The 22,789-nt window shown below is 49.4% G+C and overlaps 1 protein-coding gene and 1 long non-coding RNA gene across 2 annotated transcripts in view; one reads left to right on the top strand and one right to left on the bottom strand.

Annotated features, from left to right (window-relative positions):
• Positions 1-811: 811 nt before the first annotated feature.
• Positions 812-13,497, bottom strand: Eif3d (eukaryotic translation initiation factor 3 subunit D). Its single transcript, XM_050165709.1, has 15 exons — positions 13,350-13,497; positions 10,993-11,125; positions 10,714-10,759; positions 9,806-9,942; positions 9,238-9,323; positions 8,636-8,708; positions 6,912-7,024; positions 6,122-6,254; positions 5,293-5,440; positions 4,485-4,615; positions 4,225-4,310; positions 3,978-4,107; positions 1,727-1,869; positions 1,299-1,582; positions 812-927 (listed from the first exon to the last, which is right to left on the bottom strand). Exons 2-15 carry the CDS (start codon positions 11,113-11,115, stop codon positions 914-916), a joined length of 1,647 nt encoding a protein of 548 aa, XP_050021666.1. The 5' UTR covers positions 11,116-11,125; positions 13,350-13,497; the 3' UTR covers positions 812-913.
• A 147-nt stretch (positions 13,498-13,644) lies between these two features.
• LOC126515793 (uncharacterized) overlaps positions 13,645-22,789 on the top strand; it is a 43,863-nt gene continuing 34,718 nt past the window's right edge. Inside the window, exons 1-2 of the long non-coding RNA XR_007595924.1 lie at positions 13,645-13,884; positions 16,646-16,707. This is a non-coding gene — a long non-coding RNA (uncharacterized lncRNA). The remainder of the gene's footprint in view (positions 13,885-16,645; positions 16,708-22,789) is intronic.

The following is a 22,789-nucleotide window of genomic DNA, read 5'->3' as shown; positions in this document are numbered from 1 at the left end:
GGAAATGATGCTGGCCAAGACCCACCCCCAAGCCAGACTGAGGCCACAGAGAATTACAGTTCCCCACGACCAGGACACTGCTAGGGGAGCTTCTGACGAACACACAGGGACTCTAGCTGGTGGCTCAGGCCAAGCACACACCACTTTCTTTGCACCCCACATTAAAAACTTGTCGCCAGGGATGGTGCAAATGAGACTTCCCTGGGCTACAGCAAAACTTCTGGAAACTCCAAGCTTTCTGCTCTGCTTCCCAATGCCCTGAATGATAAAGCCCAACATCCTCTGCTAGATTCTTGAGGTTCAATCATGTTGATGTAGCCTGCATCTCCAGGAAGGCAATCCCAACCCCGAACCTGTTTCTTTATCTATATAGCTCTGCTTCCACCCACATTCCAGTTCCGAAGGGGCAGGTGAGGCATTCACAGAAAGCTTGGGGGCAATTACTAAAGCGATCCTAACAGCACTCACGGGGAAGTCATGCAGTTCCTATGTGACACATGGCTTTGTGCAGGCTGGTTTGAGACTCTTTCTCCAGCCCAAGCCAGCCTTGTAAACCATTAGAATTGCCACCAAGCAGACTTTGAAGCTGTCTTCTTCAAGAAGGGTTGGGTCACCTCCCCACCCCACCCTGCTCTTGGAGACAGTAAGCCATTGGGTCCTGAAGCAAAATGAGGCCTTCATCTTCCAGCACTGATGCAAACTAACGGAAGCCAGGAAGCTCCAGAAACTGCTGGTCCTGGTCTTCCTCTCCCAGGGGCTGCTGGGAGAAGGAAGACCTACAGATAACAATGGAAGCAGAGGACAAAGGAAAGAAACCAAACACTTATTCTTTATTCTATCTGCCTCAGAGAGCAGGAACCACAGACACGCTGCCCAGCTGGGTGGAACACACACGGGCACCAAGACGACTCATTTAAGTTTCTTCCTCTGAAAGAAAAAAACCGTTAAGAGAAGTGAGCCACACCATGTGATGCAGTGTCCTTCCTGCTGGACCTCTGAGGAACCTGAGTGTTGAAGGCCTCCTTTTTGCTGAGCCCTCCTGATCATTCTAGGGTCGAGCAATGTTCTGTAGCGACCAGTGAGGCTTTGCAGTCATGTAACTGACCCACGGCCTGCCTCCCCACAGCTGCCCAAGGCCTCCTCCAGATGTTCTCCTGAATCTCCTTTGGTGACTGGGAGTGCCAACCCACATGAAGTGCCAGGAAACTCTCAATGTGCTGCCAAGGTGAAATTGGCACTAGCTTGGCTCCCTCACCAACCCTCAGATCACCCAGGGTTCAAAGGCCTGCTCTGCCCACCTTCTTCCTCCTCCTCTTCCTCTTCCTCATCCTCTTCGTCCTCCTCGGAGCTGAAGGTGCCATCAGGCAAGCTGTAGACTCGGATGACCTGCTTGTTGGGGTCCTTGAGGATGAGGTACTTGCCCTCCTCCAGCTTCATGCAGATGTCAATGACACAGCGTAGGATGCCCCAGGCGTTCTCTACGCTCAGGTTGATCTGGCTGGCAAACTCATTGGGCTTAAACTGCTGGGTGCCCAGGATGACATGGCGTGAGGAGTCTTTTACATGGTACCGGGACACATACCTATGGGAGAGGAGGATGGATGCTCACACTGGGTAGAACAGAGATGGCAATGCCTGGGGTAAAGTGTCAGTACCATGTTAATGCCAGGCCTGTTGCTTTTCCCAGTGAGCAGCCTTTGCCCCAGCACTGGCACAAGAGTCTTACCCGAGCTTCAAGTACTCAGATCCAGCCAGCAGAGCACAGCAGGTCCAGCGGGCCAACTTGTAACTGTTGTTCTTCAGCTCAGTGGCGATGACAGCTCCACGCTGAGAGTCCAACTTCTGCCGCCAGTCAACGCCATTACAATGCTGCAGAAGGAAAGTTGGTTATTGGGTGAGGGGACACCCCCACACCAGGCCCCAGGGCCTCCTCTGGAAGACAGGGACCCACTAGGGAGCAAAGAATAAGCCTGAGTTAGAAGTAGACTGATTATCATTCAAGAGAGAAAGACACACCATCTTTGTATGTAGCCACTCAACCAGAGGGTGATGACAGACATGGTAAACCACAGTGACAAGGGGCTTCACACTGTGTCACAGTGAACATGCAGAGAAGGGAGGGTAGGATCTGAGGGACAAGTAAGTGGGAGAGCCTCTGGTGGGGCTGAGGGCAGGAGCCCAGCAAATGATGCTTAATATGTGAAGATATCCTGATGTGGGGAGTGGGGCAGTCCAAGGTCATAGGGCAGGGAGGTTCCCATTAAACTTTCTTGGTCCATTCCAAGATTCTGACAGGTTCTGTGTTTCCCTTGAAATTTGAAAACGTGAGCAGTAGGGCTGGAGAGATGGATCAGTGGTTAAGAGCATTGCCTGCTCTTCCAAAGGTCTTGAGTTCAATTCCCTGCAACCACATGGTGGCTCACAACCATCTGTAGTGAGGTCTGGTGCCCTCTTCTGACCTTCAGGCATACATATAGACAGAATATTGTATACATAATAAATAAATAAATAAATAAATAAATATTAAAAAAAAGAAAAGAAAACGTGAGCTGTAGAGATGGTTCAGCATTAAGAGCACTGCCTGCTGTAGATGTTCTGAGTTCTATTACCAGCAACCACATGGTGGCTCACAACCTTCTGTAATAAGATCTGGTGCCCTCTTCAGGCTTGCAGGTATACATGCAGGCATAGCACTATACATAATAAATATATAAATCTTTAAAAAACCAAACAAAAACCTGGAAACATTGCTATAGCCCCGAGAGAGCTCAATGACACTGAAGAGTCCTGCCACCATCCTGGGGAACAAAGAGCGCCTTATCAGATTCCCGAATGGAGTAAGATAATGGACTCTGGGGGAAGAAGTATCTGAGTGCTGACAAGGAACCTCTCAGCTCTCCACTACAAGGACCTGACTTCTGAACACCCAGAGTGAGCTTCAGGCAGACATTCTTCTGGAACACTCAGTTCTAGGGACGTCACTGCCACCAATGACCCCTGAACAGAGAATGAATCTACAATCTGCTGGATGTCTGCCCACAAACTCCAGTTGTAGGTGAGGTTCTTCCCATGTGTTTGGACATGGGAGATTTACCCTAAGGCTTTACTGGGGTCAGTGTCACTTGTGAGCGGGGCAGGGATGTTTCAGAACAGTACAAACACGAGGAAAGACAGATGCCACAGTAGAAGTCTAAGAGAAGGCCACTGGCCGCAGAAGAGAATGGCTCTCAGAGTCACATTTTGATGGCAGCTAACCATCACAGGCTGGCTCGACCCGAGTTGTCCTTACCAGCATTCTTTATTCTGTACAGATGCAACAGCCCTGCCCTTCACTCAACAGAGGGCCACAAATAAAGGCAGGGAGAAAGAATGACGCCCGACGTGACTGTCCTGGTGGACAATACAGAGGAAAGAGTGTGTGCACTAACGTTTTGTCCAGCTCCAGCTCTTAGAGCAGAGGTTCTCAACCTTCCTAACGCTGTGACCCTTAAATACAGTTCCTCATGCTGTGATGACCCCAACCACAAAATTACTACTTCACTATTATCACGATTTGTTATGCAGATACCTGATATATGACACCCCGCCCCCCCAAGGCACAGGTTGAGAACTGCCATCTTTTGAGGTAAGCAGTGACAGAGCTGGACAAAGGGATCACAGGATGGCAGTGAGGCTGAGTATAGAGAGAGGTCAGAGAGAGAGTGACTGGGCTTTTCAAGACAAGGTCAAGATGCATAGAGAGCAGGAGCCAATGGGTGGCCAGAATGAACAGACAAAAGTACCCGAAGACAGAAGGTGAAAGAAGCAGAAACCTTCTTAGACTGTTTTCTCTGTTGGCAGGGACTTAATGGGGATGAAGAAACTCAAGATATCCCTGTGCCCCCCACCCCTCCAATAGCTCTGTGAACACTTAAAGGATGGTCAGCTTACTCCAGCCAACCCCACTACAGACAGGGAACAGCGGTGATGTGCCTCACCCTGGAGTCCCACTCATTGAGTGTCTTGATGTTGATGAAGGACACTTCCCCATTGGCTCCAGTCATGACGCCATCGTGTTCACAGCGGACGATAAGGTCGATGTCCTCTCCAAGTTTCCACCTGCGGTAACTACAAAAAAACCAAGATTTGTTCTTTTAGGATCTACTGCTTTGGACGGACCACCCCAGATAGCACAGGCCAGGTCTGTGCTCCAATGTGGCCATACCCCCATCAGAGCTGACATACCGGTAAGCAACGGAGGCGATCTCATTCTTATCCATGTCGTCCTCCACAAATGGGTTTGGGTTGGGGAAATTGTATCTTTCTCTCCCCTGCAGAAGTGACAAAGCTTTCAGGAGACATGTTGATTTCAAGTCAGCAGACCCAGCATTGCTTTATGTCCTTGAGGGCCTCACACCACAGTTTACTGCAAAGTAGAGGCTCAGTAGCAGCCTCCTAAACCACCTAGACTAGCAAGCTGGTGCCACTGGCTCCTGTGTGCTCACCATTCTCAGGCATTGCTGGGAGAAGTTGTGGTTGATGTAGGTGGCCTCCATGGCCAGGTTGCGGGGTGAGTTGAAGGAATTGCCTTCATCTTGAGGGGGTTCATTGGCTGTCTCACTCACAGTCAGGAGGTCTGTAAAATCCCAAGCATGGATGGTCACCTGTTCACGCAGCTAAGAGTCACTGGCAGTGTGAAAGAGCATGGGGAGATGTAGAGACCTGGGTCACAGGAGCCCATCTGCAAAGAACTGCGTTCTGCTGATAGGGGTCTCTCCCCAGTGTATGTGTGGCATGTGGGGGAAGGGAGGGTGGCTCTTGGATAACCTTCCATCCGACCTAACACCACCAGTCACAGCAGTAAGAAAGCCATTCCTTCTCATTCTTTCTGGATTCCTCAAGAGATGTGTCTGTTGGCATTTTAACAAACGAGGCTCAAGACTCAAACAGAATCAGATGGCTTTGTTTTCATATTGTCAGTTTGAGAGTGATTCATTAATGGTGTGTGTGTGTATATATGTGTGTGTGTATGTCACAAATATATGCTTACATATTTTCTTTATAGCATATAAATGCAGAAGCAAAAAAAAAAAAAAAAAAAGAGCCAGGAAAGTTCTATGCAAGTGAACAGCCACAGCGGCCATGTGAGGACTCAGACAGTCGAAGCCCACGGAGCACTGAACTGAAGTGGTCTCTTTCCTGGACTCCAGGAGCATGGGAAGGACTGACACACGACCCATCCTCAGGACTAAGCAATTATAAGGGACCAATAATACCCATGCCCCTGAGCTGCTCTCCAGTCAGGCTGCTTACCGAAATCAGAGTTGTCCCTCTTGTCAAAGAAGAGTTTAGACCCAACTCTCTGCACAACAATGTCCCAGGAGTACACAGAGCGGGTGCAGCTCATCAGTGTGGCCAGGATGGCGTCAGTGGCAAACACATTGCCCTGCGTTTTTGCCAGCTGCAAGGAGGGAGAGAGACAGAGAGTGAAGTGAGGACGCTGAGGTCACAAGGAAGGGAAAAGACTCCCTAGTCATCCAAGAAGGCTGCAGCAAACTGGGTGGCATGGCTGCTCAGGCACTGTGGTGGGCCGCGGTGGGAGCACACACCATGCCCTGCTCACTACCAACTTCCAGGTGAGAAAGCTAAGGCGCCAGTGTAATAGAGTGCCTGGCAGAGCTGGGGTCAGAGCCCACATCTGCTCAACACAGTTAAGTCTACCCAGCAACAAGCCTCCCCTCCCACCAAATTCTAAGTCAGCTCCAGAATGACCTTGTCTAAGGGCTGGACTGTGAACATACAGTCAGTTATGTTTGTAAGGTCTTCACCAGTTAACCCACCACGTTTGGGTGGGGATGGGGATTGTGCCTATCAATATGTGCACCTCTCTCTGTCAGGTTCCCGAACAACGGTGTGACACCTGCTTATACAGTAGTAGCCAGTGTCTTAGGGGTTTGAGAAGGAAGACTGCCAGGACAGACAGCTACGTCACATCATTCATTTTGAAGCAGCCATGAGTTTTGGTATCCACGGGGTGGTACTGAATCACGTTCTGTGACTACTGAGGGACACCTGCATATCTCACAGACTGTTCTTTCTAGGGTCTCAGCAACATTCCTAAAAGTGGGCAGAGGGTGCACACCTTCCGGATGACAGGGTCGTCTGTGGTGGTGACGGTGTGGAAGATGCGCTTGATGCTCCGCAGAGGCTTCTCACTCCGCGTGGTGATGCGGTCAAAGGCTTTGTCATAGTACTCCAGCGCGCCACAGCACTCTCTGAGGGAAGAGGGAAAATTGGAGATCTTCCCCATTCCTCTTTTATGTTGTAGAATCAGAAATCCCATCTGCAGTGCACAGTCGTGCACACCTGTAATCTCAGCATTAGGGAGGCAGAGGCAGGAGGATGGCAAGTTTGTGTTAAGACTCAGTTACTCATGAGTGCCCTGTCTTAGAAAGAAACGTCACCCAGAAGTCTAACATGTATGAAAGAGATGGAAGTACTCTTGGAAAGGAGGCAGATCGTCAATGGCAGCTGCTTCCCGTCCTCCTAGCTCCCACAGGAAAACACACCTTTCCTAGCTACCCTCCTCTGGGAAGGTGCCTGTTAGAAAGGCACCTTGGTGGGTGGACCTCCTGCCTGAAGCTCTGGCTCCCCACCGCCTTAGCTCCATGCCCCTGCACAAAATGGAGTCTCCTGGATATCTGTCATGCTTCTTCTGCCCAAAGAGCTTAGAGACTGACCTGTACCAAGAGTCGAGAGAAACTAGGACTTTTAATAAACTTCATGCGTGTTTTTGTGGGCCTTGATTTTTCAAAAACACACCCACTAGTCTTATGTAGATCTGCTTTGGAGTTGCTAGGGCTTAAGGAGACATCAATTCCAGCTGGCCCACATGCGTGAGTGTGGGGGGCGACAGTGAAGAAGCTACTCACATGTCTTGAGGCTCGGACACTTCCAAGTAGCGCATCTTCATCAGCTGAGGGAAGTCCATCTCCTCTTTCACCTCCCAGTCACTGCGAACTTCAACCGAAGAGTCTCGGGGTTTCTGAAGAGAAAACAAAGGGAAAGACATTCATACCCAACACAGGAAGAAAGAGAGGTCAACACAGGAAGAGCAATGATTGACCGAGGCAGGGTTTCTCTGTGGAACAGCTCTGGCTGTCCTGGAACTAGCTCTGTAGATCAGGCTGGCCTTGAACTCATAGAGATCCACCTGCCTCTGCCTCCGAGAGTGCTGGAATTAAAGGTGTGCACCACCACTGCTGGGTGGAAGGGCTTTTATTTAATCATTATGGTCCTGGCTGGGTTTTTTTTTTTGGTTGTTGTTGTTGTTTTGAGAGGCAGGGTTTCTCTGTGTAGTCTTGGCTGTCCTGGAACTCACTCTGTAGACCAGGCTGGCCTCGAATTCAGAGATCTGCTTGCCTCTGCCTCCTGAGTGCTGGGATTAAAGGCATGTGTAGTCCTGGCTGTTTTTTTTTTTTTTTTTTAAATATTTATTTATTATGTATACAATGTTCTGTCTGTGTGTATGCCTGCAGGCCAGAAGAGGGCACCAGACCTCATTTAAGATGGTTGTGAGCCACCATGTGGTTGCTGGGAATTGAACTCAGGACCTTTGGAAGAGCAGGCAATGCTCTTAACCGCTGAGCCATCTCTCCAGTTTTTTTTTTAAGACGGTATCTGTGAGTGTAGAAGCTCACTGAAGGGATCAGGACTCAACATGACCCTCTCAGGGTATCAACTACATATTTCAGATACAAGTACCAACTCCACCAAAGTAATAACTTCCATAATTTTAACATCATTTCTCCCCTTGCAACACTGGGGACTGAACCCAAATTTTTGTGACTGCAAGGCAGCCACTTCACTGCTGGGCTACACTCCTCGTCCGGCCTCCACTGTTGCTCATGTCTCCTCAGCTCCTACAAAGGTGGTAACGTTATTCCTAATGGCGCCAAAGTGGAACAGTGAGTGGCTGACAGAAATGTGGCAATCCACACAAACAAATGCTATGTGGCAATAAGGAATAGGTAGTCAGTTCTCCATATCTGCAGTTTTTATATCCATGGGTTCTACATCCCAGAGTCACGTGTGAACTGAAAACATTCCAAACGTGCTCAGCATGCTTAAAGTCCCAACTACTGGGCAGTTGAGGCAGGAGGATCACTTGAGATCAAAAGATTTCAACTGGTACAAATAACTCAGAGGTGAGCTAAAGTCCACGAGGGGATGCACATAAGATATATGCATTGCTACAACATTTTATGCAAGAGGAAGTCAACACCCACAAATCTTGGTCTCTTTGAGGGTGCCTGGAATCCTAAACAGATGCAAAGGAAAAATGAAAAGACTGTACAACAGGGGACAGATGTTAAAAATCCCACACTAAATAAAAGGCACAGATTTTGATTCCATTTACATGAAATACATAGATCAGAGAAAAGAGAGCAAAAAGCAGTGATGGCGGGGACTGGGGAGGATGGGACATGCCTAAGGGCACAAAGACTCTTTGTAAGAGTGATGCAGGTCTAAAGCTGCCTGCAGAAACTGAGTACACTAGGGACCTCGCAAATGCACCGCATGACTCCTGTTTCTAAGGATAAGAAGAAAAAGAAACCCACCCAAGTCCCAACAGAATTCTGTACAGACACACTACCTGTGACTTCTGGTCCCACTTCTGCCGCACTCCAAATTGCTTCTGGAATTTTTTCTGCAAGCGAATTCGTTCTCTGAAAAGACAGACAGAATGCCATGCTTTCAACAGCTTCTTCTGGCTGAATCGCCGTGTCCTTCCTGGCTGCTACCAGGATTGAAAATGGTGGCTTAGAGACGAAGAGACTGTGTTGGTGCACACTGGGGATGAGAGCAGGGGCACAGTACACTCCCTCCCCCAGCAAACTGTAGGGGTGCATTTAGCCCAGTTACTGGCAATCCTGGCTAGGGTGTGGTGACTGCTGTGCTCAGCCCCAAGAACCCACAGGACACTGTGTACACAGTGCTGCCTGGAACTAGGCACCCAGAACCTACAGAGGCCATAGCCACTTCAATTCTACCTGTTGTTTGTTTTAGCATAAATGTCTACCTCAGTCACCTCCCGCCTGCCTGCCATGACCCACCCAGCCTTGGACAGCAACAGGCTAAGAGGTTTTGGTTTCTTTTCCAATAGTGAAAGACAGCCAATCCCTGGCTAGGCTCTGTGATTTTTGAATACAGCCCATTTGGGAACACAACTTTATCCTGGTAGGAAGGGATGCTCACCTCTCTTTCTGCTTGGCACTCTTGGGCAGTGTCTGTAGATTGAACTGTACCATGTTCCGGCGGTCTTTGTCTCTGCGGAGGTTCCGCTGGGGAGCAGGAAGAGACCCATATTAACCTCTTAGAGCCATAGCTTATTAATATCTTGAGAGCAAGTTTGGTGTGTGAAGCCCCATGTTTCACGTCTCTATAACATTTGTAGTATTTGCATTAGCTTGAACTCATTTCCAGCAATGTGGGTTTACTCGTTTTCCTGCAGTTGCTAAGTTTACATCTTTATGTAGCACCCAACCAAACCATCTAATTAACAAAGGCTGCATGCTGCAATTAAGCAAGGAAATAGGTTCCCAGCATGGCTGTGTGATGTCTGACCCACTGTGAGCAGAAATCTAAATTCCTTCAACATATCCTTGGACAACTCATCCTGATACAATTGGTCACTATACTGCCACTTGGGCTTGGCCAGAGGCCTGCAAGCCTTTCCTGTCTCATTGGTATTCCCAAGATAAGGTTGCTGAGCAGCAGAAATTCTCACAGTAGGAGATCCAAGGTGCTCAGGCCTGTGGCCTACCTGTGCGAATCGCATCCGGTTCCGTTGGTAGGCAGTCTTCTGCGTGCGTGCCGTGTCCACCAGCTGGAAGCTTGTCTCATCCTCCTCATGGAAATATGCATACTGACTCCCCCCACCAAACTGAGAGGAGTACTTGTCTGCAGGTAAAGGTGACAGCGTGTGCTTAGTGCTCCCTACAGACCGCTCATGTGCATGACAGTCCTGAGCCTGCTCTCAGAAGTGTGGTTTTGGGACCCGTAGCACTGGTCAGGCGCTTGTGAGGTGTGCAGACTCACGGGCCCTGCCCAGACCTGACAGATGAGAACCTGTATTTAAACACGATCCCAGGTGATTCATACACATATTTAAGTTTTAAGAGCTTGAGTCTAAAGAACTTACCAAGAGAGCCCAAGATCTCAAGCTGACCCAGTTCACCTCTGCCTGGTCATGTATGTCTCTGAGCTGCACCATTTCCATCACCCAGAGCCATGGACACTGCCATCGACCATGATATATTTTCTTTCTGACCTCATTCACCTTAACTTAGTATTCCAGGCTGGCACTCCCAACCATCTAACTGGCCCCATGAAAAGCTCGTTCCTTTTCCAAAACCTTAAAACCAGGGCCCAAAACCTAGAGTCCACTGAATGATAGCTTCAGGAAGTCCCAAGCAATAGAATGCAAATGGCAGTACACTTAACATATTTTTAGGAGTCTGGCTTGTCACCCCACAATAATTTTAACAATTTACTTTCAGGGACTATTCCCAAAACCATGGTTAGTGCACACACTCCAGAATATATCCCCAATAACTACCATCACCATTAGCATTTCTGTGCCTTTCTAAAAAGCTTTCGTGTGCAGCTTACTGAACAAAACAACAATCTTCCCAAGGCCTAGATGTGGGAAGCCCACTGAGGAACACTTACTTGTGTACCTCTTGTCCTGGTATGTGGCCCCTGTCCAGTCGGCAACCTGTGCAATAAAGAAAAGGAAGAGAACAGGTCAGGTGAGCAGGCTTCTGTTGAGCCACAGACCCCAGATAGTAAGGGAGACTGAGGTAAAAAGGCACCAGCAGCACTGCCCCAGACTCAGTCTGGAGTCGAGGCCTTCCTTAGCCAGTGTCCCCGAAGGAAGCACAGCCACAAAGAGAGTAAAAAGGAAATGGGAGCTCTGGAGCAGCTGCCCCAGCCGAAGGGACCCAATACCTTCCCCAGCCGATCTCCTTTGCTGAAGGGCTGATAGGGCATATCCCGAAACTGCTCAGGAACGGCACAGGGACCCCAGCCTGAGGGGTTGTCCTGGATCACAGGAGTCATGAATTTCGCCATCTTCTAAAACCTTAAAAAACAAGCACTGTGAGCAGCTTTACGAAGAAAGGCCACCAAGTCCCAAACACCCTACCTCCCACTGGAGCTGCATTACACATGAAGCAGAGTCCTGGGCTCTGGAGCAGCGGGGATAGGGTTTTCTTGTAAAGTGACCTAAGAACACTTAAAACTCAGAACATTCCCGACACCAGTGACATTTTATATCTCATTAATTTCTGAACATGCTCTTTTTTGGTGAATATCATTGAAATGACGCTGTGCCCTATACTTGATGGGATGTCGCATCTTTTTTTTTCTCAGTATAATGTAAGATAAAGGTGTCTCAGATTCATGATATATGGTAAAAGTTCCCTCAAACACACCTTCACCAAAGCACCCAACTCCTCTAAGCCCAGGCTCTAAAGTAAAGGACAGTCTGTATCATAGGACCATTGTCATTGAATTTGTAACCATGCCACACAGTTACTAGTCAGACACACAAATACACTGACCAGCAGAGAAGGTAAAGGTGGAGCCAAAGAGGAAGGAGAGAGCTGACTCCTCCGACCCCCAGCTGAATGCCAAGGTAAGCATGTGCCCATACTCATCACACACACACAGCAACAAAATTTAAAAAAAAAAACAAAGGACTAAAACCACAGAATCCCGAGCCCCTTGGGTAGATCCCAGAATCTGACTTTCAGCACAAACCCTGTACCGTGCGTGCAGACAGTCACGAGCACTGCTAGGTGATGGAGTTCACCATAAACTTCAGAGCAAAACCAGCAGGGTAAGGGCCCATGGGACGGCTGCAAACGTGGCCAAGGGTCAAATGTGAACACCAGGCACCAGGGCACTGTTCTTGCTTCTTACAGCACGCCAGCTCATTAAACCCTCTAACCACCCTGTGGGGCCGAGCCAGCTCTGTCCCCACTTTCCGGGTAAAGATAGAAAGGTACGGTGAAATAAATGCTGTAATGCTGGATGACTCAAAATTGGAACCCTGGCAGTGTAGCTTTGGAATCTCAGTCTGTAGAATGCAACAGGTCATTTTAGAAAAGTAAAAACCAATAGTTATATAATTCAGGGGTTTGCTGGACACTTCCCACCAAAAACCAAACCAAACCAAACAAACCATACATAGATCACCCACAAGAACTGTCTGACATAGCCAGACAGTGGTGGTGCACGCCTTTAACCCTAGCACTCGGGAGGCAGAGGCAGGCGGATCTCTGTGAGTTCCAGGCTAGCCTAGTCTACAGAGTGAGTTCCAGGGCAGCCAGGGCTACACAGAGAAACCCTGTCTCGGGGGAGGAAAGAAAAAGAACTGTCTAACAATGTCCAGAGAGGTTAGTAATCTCTTCCCCTTGCTCCGCTTCAGGGAAGCTCAAGATATTTAGGTGACAGCAACAAGGAATAAACTTGGGGGTGTCATTCCCATATGTGAACTTATGCTAATCTGTAGGAAGAGGACATGGGGAAGGGGGGGCGGCTTTCTAACCGTTCACATGAAATAAGAGCCCCCAGCATGTGTCGGTTCTGTGCTCCCTCATACCGCCACTTGGAGAAACAAAGATGGCTCTTACTTAAGCAGTCCATCTTCCCGTCATCTCTAAACAGTTTCCAGGGCTGTCTGCCTCAGCCCGGCCCTCTTTAGGCTATGCTGTCGCCAGGTGACAGCCTGACAGTCGGGTGCTCTAAAGCCATACCCACAATGCTGTCTCAAAAGCAACTGGAAATTTTAGTTGTCACAAGTTCAAGACAGTTCAAGGCTTGACATGCATCGTCTCCCTGGACGGGCAGAGGCTTGGAGTCCTCTGGCTTCTGCACATGTGAACCACAAAGTAATTGGAACGGGAAAACTAGAACGAGGCGACAGTTGTATTGGCCACAGCACGGTGCGGATTACCGTGGACATTAGAGACGGAGCCATGAGCTAACTCCAGGTTCCGTTTCAGACCGGGTTGTGAGCCTACTCCTCTCAGTCGTCCATGTCGGAGCAGAAAAAAAAATCGTTTAACTCTCTACGGCTCTGGGCCGATCACCGGCTGAGGGAGCCCACACCGCGGCCGCTGTCCTGCACTAACGGGGTCGCGCCCGGGACCACCCCAGACCGGTTCCCGCCCCGCCCAGCGGAGGGGCAGCGACGGCAGGAGAGGTCGTAAAGGCAGGCTCTTCCGGGAGGTCCCCCAGAGCCTGGCCTAGGCCAGGCTGGCCCGCGAGGTCCGCGGGGCTCTACGAAACAATGCGCTCACCTGCAATGGGCTCCGCGGGCCCAGATGGCGACAGATGGCACGGGAAGAGACTCCGAGATTCTCGGGACTCGGAGGAACCAAGACAGGAGGCAAGTGGCGCGCGCAGGGCCCGGCGCCGTAAAGCGCGGGCAGCGCGGTCGTAAACGCCTCCACCACTTCCTTCTTAGCGGAAAAACGTCGAGCCGTAAAGCGAAGACCCAACCGGAAGTGTGTCACGGTTCTTCGCTTAATTTCCTTGTCATCCTCTGAGGTGCCCGACACGGAGTGCGGGTGATTACGTCAGCGGCATCTGGGGACGCCCAGAACGACTCAGAACTGAAACGTGGCCGCGCGCGGTGCGAGAGGAAGCTGGGGCAGGGAGCCGGAGTCAGCCACGCGGTGTCCCACAATGCTTCGCGGTCGCCTCGCCCTTTTGCCTCCCACAATACCTCTCGGCTCCCGCCGGCTCCGGTCTGGTTTTTTGGTCGTGTTGGACTTGACCAGGAGGGCGGCCCCGCGCATTACCTGTGCTGTTTTCCTGTGGCACCAACGCCGGGTGAGGGGCGGCAAGTGACCGGCGTGGTCCAGGCTCCCAGAACTTCTGGGTGGCCGCCAGGGCTCAGACCTCTGTTCCACAGATCTCAAACCTCATTATTCAACGGAGATTTCTGGTTGCTAATTAAAAGTAAAACAAAAGCAGGTTTAGGTTTTCCCACTTCCGTAAATTGATATTCGAGCCGGGACTATCCAAACTGCAGCCCAGGAGTCTGCGTTTTAATTGATAATTACGATTCAGAGGGCGCGAGTCAGTGCGACCTCTTGGCTTCTGCCCTGTGCAGCAGTAGAGTGCTAGGCAATTACGAAACCTGGACAGAGACACAAAGGATGAGCTTTTAGTTAAAGCCGGTCCGTCTGCCTAGCTGTCCAGGTTTCCTTTTAGCTTCCCAGCAGATCTCCTTTATTAGAGACCACATCTGTTCTTAGACACATATGTCCAGGTTCATCCATGTCTGGCTGTACAGTCTTCGCCTCTTAGGGCCTGGTTTCCTTTTATGTAAACTGGAAATGGTAGCTAATAAGACAAAATAAATAGTTGTCTGAAGTCCGTTCCACTTTTTAGTCATACCGTGGACGCTACTTGGATGAACTTGGTCAGGTGATTTGTCCTCTAAATGTGCTGAAAATGAGCGTGTTGGGGAGGGGGACCCATTTCCTTAAATTACCAATGAGTTTCTCTTCCAGTTTTCCCAAGTTTTTATTCTCAGGATTTGGTGAATCCTGCTGGGTCCGTTCATGACTAGCCTGTCTATTCTAATTTCAGTCACATCTTTTGTGCTAACTCCCCTCATTGTACCATCTCCCCTCATAGCTTGATCTGTTCATTCCCTGCCCGCCAGTGGATTGCTCCTCAACATGGTCAAAGGTTTTCCCACACAGCTAGCACCTTCCTGGGGAAGCATACCGTAAAGTAGACTACCTTCCCGTGGCCTGACATTCTGGCTGCCTTCTCACTTGGTTGTCTGCTGTTCTATACCCGCTCTGCTCTGCTCTGGCCACCATGGTCTGCTCTCATTTCCCTCTCAGCGGGTTCTACACTTGCTGTTCTTTCTGCCCGGAAGGGCCACTGTCACTGCTGTGGGCCTGTCATGTGTCTGTGTCTTTAGGAGGTGGTTCCTGGCCAGGAGTGGTAGCATATCCTGGGACCCCTCTACTAAAATGGAGGCAGGAGGATCATGATGCCAGAGGGGAGCTGGTGAAGCTGGAGAGGGTTCCGAGAAAAGGCACTTGCTTTGAAGACTGCTGCATCTCACCGACAATAAAACCTTTTGGAAAAATTTGAAACGGGGTCTCACTAAATTCCCTGGGCTGACCTTGAACTCCCTGCACCTGAGAACCTGAGGCAGGATTGCTGCAAATCTGATGCCGGCCTGGACTCCATAGCAAGCCCCCAAATCAATAGAAAATTGAAATGTGTCCTAAGATATAAGGAGACATGTATATTCTGGCCCAGATGTTCTGCTCTCTAGATGGAGGATGTGGAGGTTCCTGCCTCCTCAGCTTTCCCTGGAGCGTGTTCTCTTACAAGTGGCCCTCCAGACTCTGTGGCTGCAGTTCTGTATCCCTCTTGTGCAGTGGCGCTGTTCTACAGTGTGCCCAAGAAGTGCTTTGTAGACCCAAGACCTTTAGAACTGCTTTTAGAGACAGGAAGTAAGACAAAACAAAACAAATTAAGCCCCCACGTTCTTCGCTGGGGGTGTGGTTCTGTTGGTAGAGAGCTTGCTTGGCATGCTCAAGGCCCTGGGTTCAATCCCCAGTTCTGTGTAAGCCAGGCACATAGGCACATACCTGTAATCTCAGCATCTGGGGAAATAGGATGACCAGATGACCAAGGTCTCAGAAAAAAAAAAAAAAAAACAAACAAACCAAAAAAAGCCCAAGATCAAGTAATTTTCAGCCTGAAGTTCAAGGCCAAATTGGACTATATGAGACCCAGTCTCAAAATGAAGTTTGCATTTTTTTTTTAAAAGACAGTTTCTCTGTGCTGTCCTGGAACTCACTTTGTAGAACAGGCTGGCATCGAACTCAGAGATCTGAGTGCCTCTGAGTGCTGAGAGTAAAGACATGCATCACCATTACCCTGCCCAAAGTTTACATTCTTGTCAGAAAGTGTGAATTGGGAACTGGAGCCTTTTTCTCTAAGAATTTTCACAGTCTCTAGTTTGGAAAGGCACAGAGTCTCCTTGGATAATTGAGTACGGCTCATAATGGCTGAGGATAGCACAGTGATTTATGTGACAAAGCCCACATTTCAATTCTCAAGATTACAGTATTTATTATTTATTTTAGGCAGAGTCTCCATGTATCTCTGGCTAGCCCAGAATTTGCTATGTAGACCAATTTAGCCTCCTACTCACAGAGATGCACCTGCCTCGGCCTCCCCAGTGCTGGCTTCAAAGGCGTGTACCGCCACATCCAGCATTGATTACAGTATTTTAATATAAATTTTACTCATGACCAAAAGAAGTTTAGAGAGGGGCATTAACCCAAGTTCACATGGCTGGCGAGAGACCTCCACCTACTCCATCAGGGTTTCTTTCAGCAACTGAGAGGTGTGCTCCATCCCCTTGTGTTCTGCTTGGTGTGAGAGGGAGGCTGAGGTAGAAGGAAAGGTGTCTCCTAAGAAGGGACATTTGGGGCTGGGGAGATGGCTCAGCAGTTGGAGCCCTGGCTTGCAAGGTTCCTAGTGTCTGCATGGTGGCTCATAACCATCTGTAACACTAGTTCTAGGGATCCAATGCTCTTTCTGGTTTTTGTAGGTACCAGACATGCAGGTGGAGCATGGACACATTTGACCAAGAGCTGAACACAGGCAAGCAAGGTGGGTACCTTCTCTCGACACTCTCATCTCCATGGGTCTTGTCTTTTTGACTTTTGTATTATGTGGTGGTTTGAAAGAAAATGATCCCCAAAGGGAGCGGCACTATTAAGAGGTGTGGTCTTGTTGGAGAAAATGTGTCGCCGTGGAGGCGGGCTTTAAGGTCTCATATATGCTCTCCTATATGTCCCCACAAGTCACATCTGGGAGCAGGAGGCCCATCCTGTGCCACTGCCCTGTTCTGATAAAACACCTGTCTAGATAAGTGCGTGCGCTAGTGAACCTACAGTGCCTTCAGGAGAGATACACCGTTTACTGAGTGCTGACTGTGCCAGGCAAGGTGCTACGTGCTTTCTATGAGTGATGCTTTTTAAATGACAGTTCTATAAGAAGGGCCAGTTTCCTATTAGTGTTAGGGGAAGGAGGCTCTCGGTATTTGGGTAGATGGCTCACAGAGCAGAGGTGGGATTAGATTGCAGGTCTTTTTTTTTTTTTTTTGAGATAGTGTTTCTCTGTAGCCTTGGCTGTCTTGGAACTCACTCTGTAGACCAGGCTGGCCTCAAACTCACAGAGATCCACCTGCCTTTGCCTCCCAAGTGCTGGAATTAAAAGCATGTGCCACCATGCCCATCTTAGATGGCAGTTTTATGGACTCTAAAGCTCCCCTACCAGGTGGTTTGGTGGAGGAGGCCATCCCTGGGTGGCATTGTTCTCTTGTCTGTGTCTTCTGTCTCTCCCTCTCACATACAGACACTTTACTGTGAGTGTCTGCAGCAATTCCAGTGTTTTTCTATGGGCTGGGCTCAGGTACTACAATTCAAAGGGAAGAGGACTCTGGGGTTATGTGCGAGTGTTCTGTTGGTCATGCATGTGTGGTGGTGAGTGGAAGAAGACCTTCTTTTAGAGACTGAGTCAACTCCTATAGTTCAGTGCTGTGAGGTAATGCTCTTATACACTATAAAGTTTTGTCACCCATACTGGTTTAATAAAATGCTGATTGGCCAGTAGCTAGGCAAGAAGTATAAGCATGGTGACCAGACTAGAGAATTCTGGGAAGAGGAAAGGCAGAGATGCAGTTGTAAGCCAGAGGCAGAGGAAGCAAGATAGGATGCTTTATTGAGAAAAGGTACCAAGCCACATGGCTAAACATAGAGAAGAATTATGGCTTGATTTAAGTTGTAAGAGCTAGTTAGTAATAAGCCTGAGCAACAGGCAAAACAGTTATAACAGCCTCTGTGTGTTTATTTGGGACTGAATGGCTGTGGTACCAGACAGGACCCAAACTTCCATCTACAGTCTAGGCTGGCCTTGAACTTGTAACCTTCTTGCCTCAGACTTCAGAGTCTGGAGGTGACAGATGTGAGCAGTCATGCCTGGCTCTTGCTTTGAAATTTTTATTTAAACTTTACGAGTGCATATTGCTTGCCTAATTGTGTTTTCTATTATGGCATTTCTACACATGCACACGAGCATGCATGGATCATATTCATTCCCATTGCCCTTTCTCATCACCCTCCTCCCTTTTGCCCCCTCCTGCCTCACACCCAGAGTTCAAGGAATCAGAGCTCATTTTTGGAATAGCAGAATGCTGAAAGACATCTGAGGTTGCATGGTGGAGACTGGGTGATACATTTTCCAGCTCTGAAGTTGCCAGTACCTACAGGAGTGATCTATGAGGGAGCCCAGGCTCCCCATGTGGACTCACCACATAGGCAGACCCAAGAGCATCAACGTTTTGGACTCTGTGTTCAAGGTGTGTCTTGTATTCTATCATTCTGGGTTGTGAGGGGAATGGCTTAGCCTGATGACAAGTGACCATGTAATTTATCACCCAAATTAGAATGTGTTGAGGAGAGAAAGGGATCCCTATGAATAACTGACTTGGAAAAAAGATGTTATTGGTCGGGTGTGTTATGGAGAGTGCTGTTTGCTGAGTGTCAGAGCAGCTGTGACTCCTTGCAAGGGACCCCTGATATCCTGCCCATTAACTGTGGAGGAGGAGGTCGGGAGGTCATTGGACCTTCTTCACCTGGGAGTCCAGCTGCTCTCTCTTGTACCTGGACAGTAGGTAACTTGGGTGATATGGACTTGGGTGATGCGAGATGATATAGATGCTAGATGGAGTGGGCCCCGTCTGTGCAGCTATAGGGAAGTTGTCCTCCCTGTTGGTGGGGTGGCCACTTTGGGGTTGCCCATGCTTCTGTAAGTAGCCTGATTGCTATGCTCCGTAAGTAAGCCCACTGAACTTAGTGGGTCCTCATAGTGGGGGCTTGATGGCTTATACTCTGTTATTGAGGCATTATAAGAAGAGGATGGATCTTTGTGTATGTCTTCCCATGGAAGATATTCTCATGACACGTGGTCACCCTATGCTCTGCTGTGTGTTGTGTGTGAGTGTGTAAACCTGAACCATCTTCCAGAGGCTCATGTCTTGGATGCTTTCTTCAACTGGTGAACCTTTAGGAGGTGGAATCTGATTGGGGGATGTTGGTCACAGAGGGTGGACCCTTGAAGATCATATCCCCCCACCCCCCCAATCTCTGGCTGGCTCGCTCTGCTTCCTGGTCTGCCATCATGTGGATAGACACTGACCCACCCTCCTGTCGTCACGTGAGGATGGGGCTGTTCCATCACACCTCCTAACCAGCCTCCAGATAAGCCCTTCTTTTTATTGTTTCCTTGAGGATTTTGGTCACAGCAACAAACCATTCCAAAATCTAACCACAAAACAGCAGCAAGCCCATCCTGGTCTTTCAATTCCTGTGGGTTGGGATCTGGGGAAGTCTGACTGGTAGGCTCTGGCCTGGAGTCTCTGGGGTCTGGGGAAGGCTGACTGATAGGGTCTGGCCTGGGGTCTCTGGAATCTGGGGAAGGCTGACTGGTAGGGTCTGGCTGGGGTCTCTGGTGCTGTGGGTTAGATTTGGGGTAGCTGGCAGATGAGCAGGTAGCTCATATCTTCTCTAGAGAAATTGTGTATTATGGTTCCTGCTGGCCGTCAATTTGACAGGGTCTAGGGTCTTAGGGTGCTCTGGGTGTGTCTGTGGGGAGTTACTGAGATGGGAAGACACACTCTACTGTGCATGGTGCCCCCATTGGGCTGGAGGCCTAGTGTCAATACAAAGGAGAAAGTGAGCTGAATGCCACCATTTATCTCTCAGACTCCTGCCACCATGACCCTCCCCACCCCATGGTGGCCTGTAACCAGGAACTGTGGACCAAACCCAAACCCTTCCTTCCTTAAGTCGCCTTTGTTAGGTATTTCATTGCAGCAATGAGAAAAGTAACACAGTGTGAATGGAGGTGACCCCCAGTAGCAGGACTATAGGAGGGGACAGTGATGGAGCCAGTCCCATTATATAGGATGTGGGCTTCGATGGCTCCAGCATCAGTGTTTTCTGGGCAGGGCTGTGCCTCTGTAGGGTTTGAGGGTACATGCTGGTCTGTAGACAACCATTTCCTAGGCTAAGCTAGCGTTCAATCTGACCCCGCTACCCCAACAGGCTTGTGAGTCTGGGGAACCTCCTAGCACTTCCATGGTTCTTGTCGGTGTAAGGTCTCGGCTGGCCAACAGATGTTCTATTTATGTGCCAGCCTTCTATGCTTGTCTCAAATGCAGACAGACACCAGGCTCTACAACAGAGTCACCAACGTGCTGTGGGACTGTTGATGTGGGCAGTCCCACTTCCAGTGAGCCACCCCGCATCTCCTCTTCACGTCTTACAACCACAGGGCCATTTTTCAAAGAATAAACTGAGACTCAGAGAGGACGTCCTTGCTCAAGGCCAGCTAGTCAGAGTCCAGCAGGGACAGGCGCCAGGCATGCTAGGACTGCGGCTGTTACTCCTCTGCAGTGTTAAAGTTCCCAGATTCTGAAGCTCGGCATTCTTCACAAGGCTGGGCAAGCATTTGGCTGCCGCCCTGAGGTGAAGTGGACAGTGGTTAGCATCCTTATCAAAGCCCAGTGCGAATGTTTATATAGTTTGCTGAAGACAAGACCCAAGGCTTACGGAGTTCTGCATGATGCTCACTGAGCATTCCCCTGTGGTGTGGTCAGCCCACTGGAAAATGTTTACTATCCGAAGAACTGAGCCCTCTCGGATTGACTATAAGACTCAGTTGGTTAAAATGATTGCTGCCAAGCCTGACGCCCTAAGTTTGATCCCCAGAATCCACATGGTAGAAGAAGAGATCTGACTCCTGACAAGTTGTCCTCTAACCTCCACATGTATACCGTGCTTGCGTGCGCACACACCCCACCCCCAAGAATGAATTTAAATCTTTAAAGAAAATTGTCCCCAAGGACTTCAGTTGAGCAACTCTGACCCCTCCTCCCCCAGCACACTTCTGTCCCTCTGAGGCAAAGTTCAGTACACTGTCCTTTCAGATGGTGAAGACTCAGGGTTGAGGACACAGTGCCCAGGCAGACACTCCAGAGAGCTGCTGTGTTTAGCCTTTCTGTGTGAGGATGCATCCACACTAGGGGAAGCTTCCAGCTCACCAGCCCACCTCAGTTTCAAGGGGGAGGGGTTCTGAATGCCGCAGCAAAACTACCCAAGTAGCCGAGCCGAAAGGGTTCGAGCCTTGGAGTGCACTCCTTGTCCTCAGAAGAAAGGGAGGCCGTCGGCTGTTTGTGCCAGTGATGGGTATTGAAAGTTATTTTTTATTTCAGCTGGATGTACATTCACCCATCACAGGACCGTGCTCAGAATAGAGAGACACCTGTTGAGCCACCCTCCCCACTTCCTGCCTTGTGGGCATCTCTCCAAGTGCTGAGCCATCCACTTCTCTGCTATGCCCAAGATATATCAGGATGTGCAGCCCTGACGACAGGGGACAAAATAGAACCCCTTTTCTTCCAGAACCATTTAACTAGTTTACAGAGAGTTTGTTTCAGTGGAATGGCAATAACCAGGCCTCCCCATGGCTCCTTCTTCCACTCCATATTTTTTGCTGTTGGAAACAGGGTTCAGAGTCCTGAGGCCAAAGGCAAACCATTGTTGGCTTTATTTGGGTTGGGTTGTGTTAAGAGGGGTCCCTCCCCAGTGTAGCCCTGCTTTGAGGAGCACCATGCTGGTCTTATGTCTGCTGTGGAACCTGGTTCCCACTGTCCTGACCGGTGTGTGCAGAACCTTTTCATTGGGGCCAGGTGACTACAAGGCCTTGTTTAGGGGTCTTCTCAGGCAGTGCAGGTGGGTGCCTGATGTGTCAGACTGACTTTGACCCAGGTTTCCCCGTAGACATATGACCTTGGGCAGATGGCATGGTCCTCAGAACCTTGTCTGTAGAACACACGAAATCACAGTTCTCCTTGATCAGTCAGGGGTGGAGAATCGCGTCAGAGGATGGTGACTACTCAAGACGGTGCTTGGTAAGCACTGAGTTCAGTTTGATGGGCCCCAGGAGCCTGAGCAGAGCTTTGCCTGGAGCTGGATTCTAAAAGCAATCACTGGTCATCCGTGGCTGGCATCTTAGTTCAGGCCCCCGAGCAGCCCAGAGTCTATGAAGGAGACGTGGTTATGCTGGGGATGTAATCCTCACAAGGTATTTCATGAAATATGTCTTAAAATTTTTTGTTTGTTTATTTTGTGGTACAGGAGATTGAACCCAGGGTCTCATGCATGGGAGGCAAGTGCTCTACTGCCAAGCCATGTTCCCAGCTATGAAATATATGTTGAATTTGCATTTAAATTATGTAATTCTGAATCAGAAAGCCAGTAGGGTCTCTCTCTCTCTCTCTCTCTCTCTCTCTCTCTCTCTCTCTCTCTCTCTCTCTCTCACACACACACACACACACACACACACACACACACACATCACACCCTGTTTTGGAGACAGGGTCTCTCCATAGCCCTGGATGTCTTGGAACTCATGCTCAGGGAGGGACCCCTGTCAATCCAAGACCAATTGACCTTGTCTCACAGAGATCCACGTGCCTCCGCCTCATTAGTGCTGGGACTAGAAGAGTGTGCCACCGTGCCCGATAGGGATTCCCTTAAGACCTGGCCAGACTTCTCTGCTCTTCCTGACATCGGAAGAGGACTTGTCTCCTCAGCCTGGGGCTTACAAATCTGCTGCAGTTCCCTCC

This window comes from Alexandromys fortis, unplaced genomic scaffold, assembly GCF_014885135.2.
Source record: "Alexandromys fortis isolate MF-2015 unplaced genomic scaffold, M_Fortis_MF-2015_v1.1 scaffold_157, whole genome shotgun sequence".
NCBI classification, from domain to species: domain Eukaryota; kingdom Metazoa; phylum Chordata; class Mammalia; order Rodentia; family Cricetidae; genus Alexandromys; species Alexandromys fortis.
This window is presented reverse-complemented; position numbering and strand designations above follow the sequence as displayed.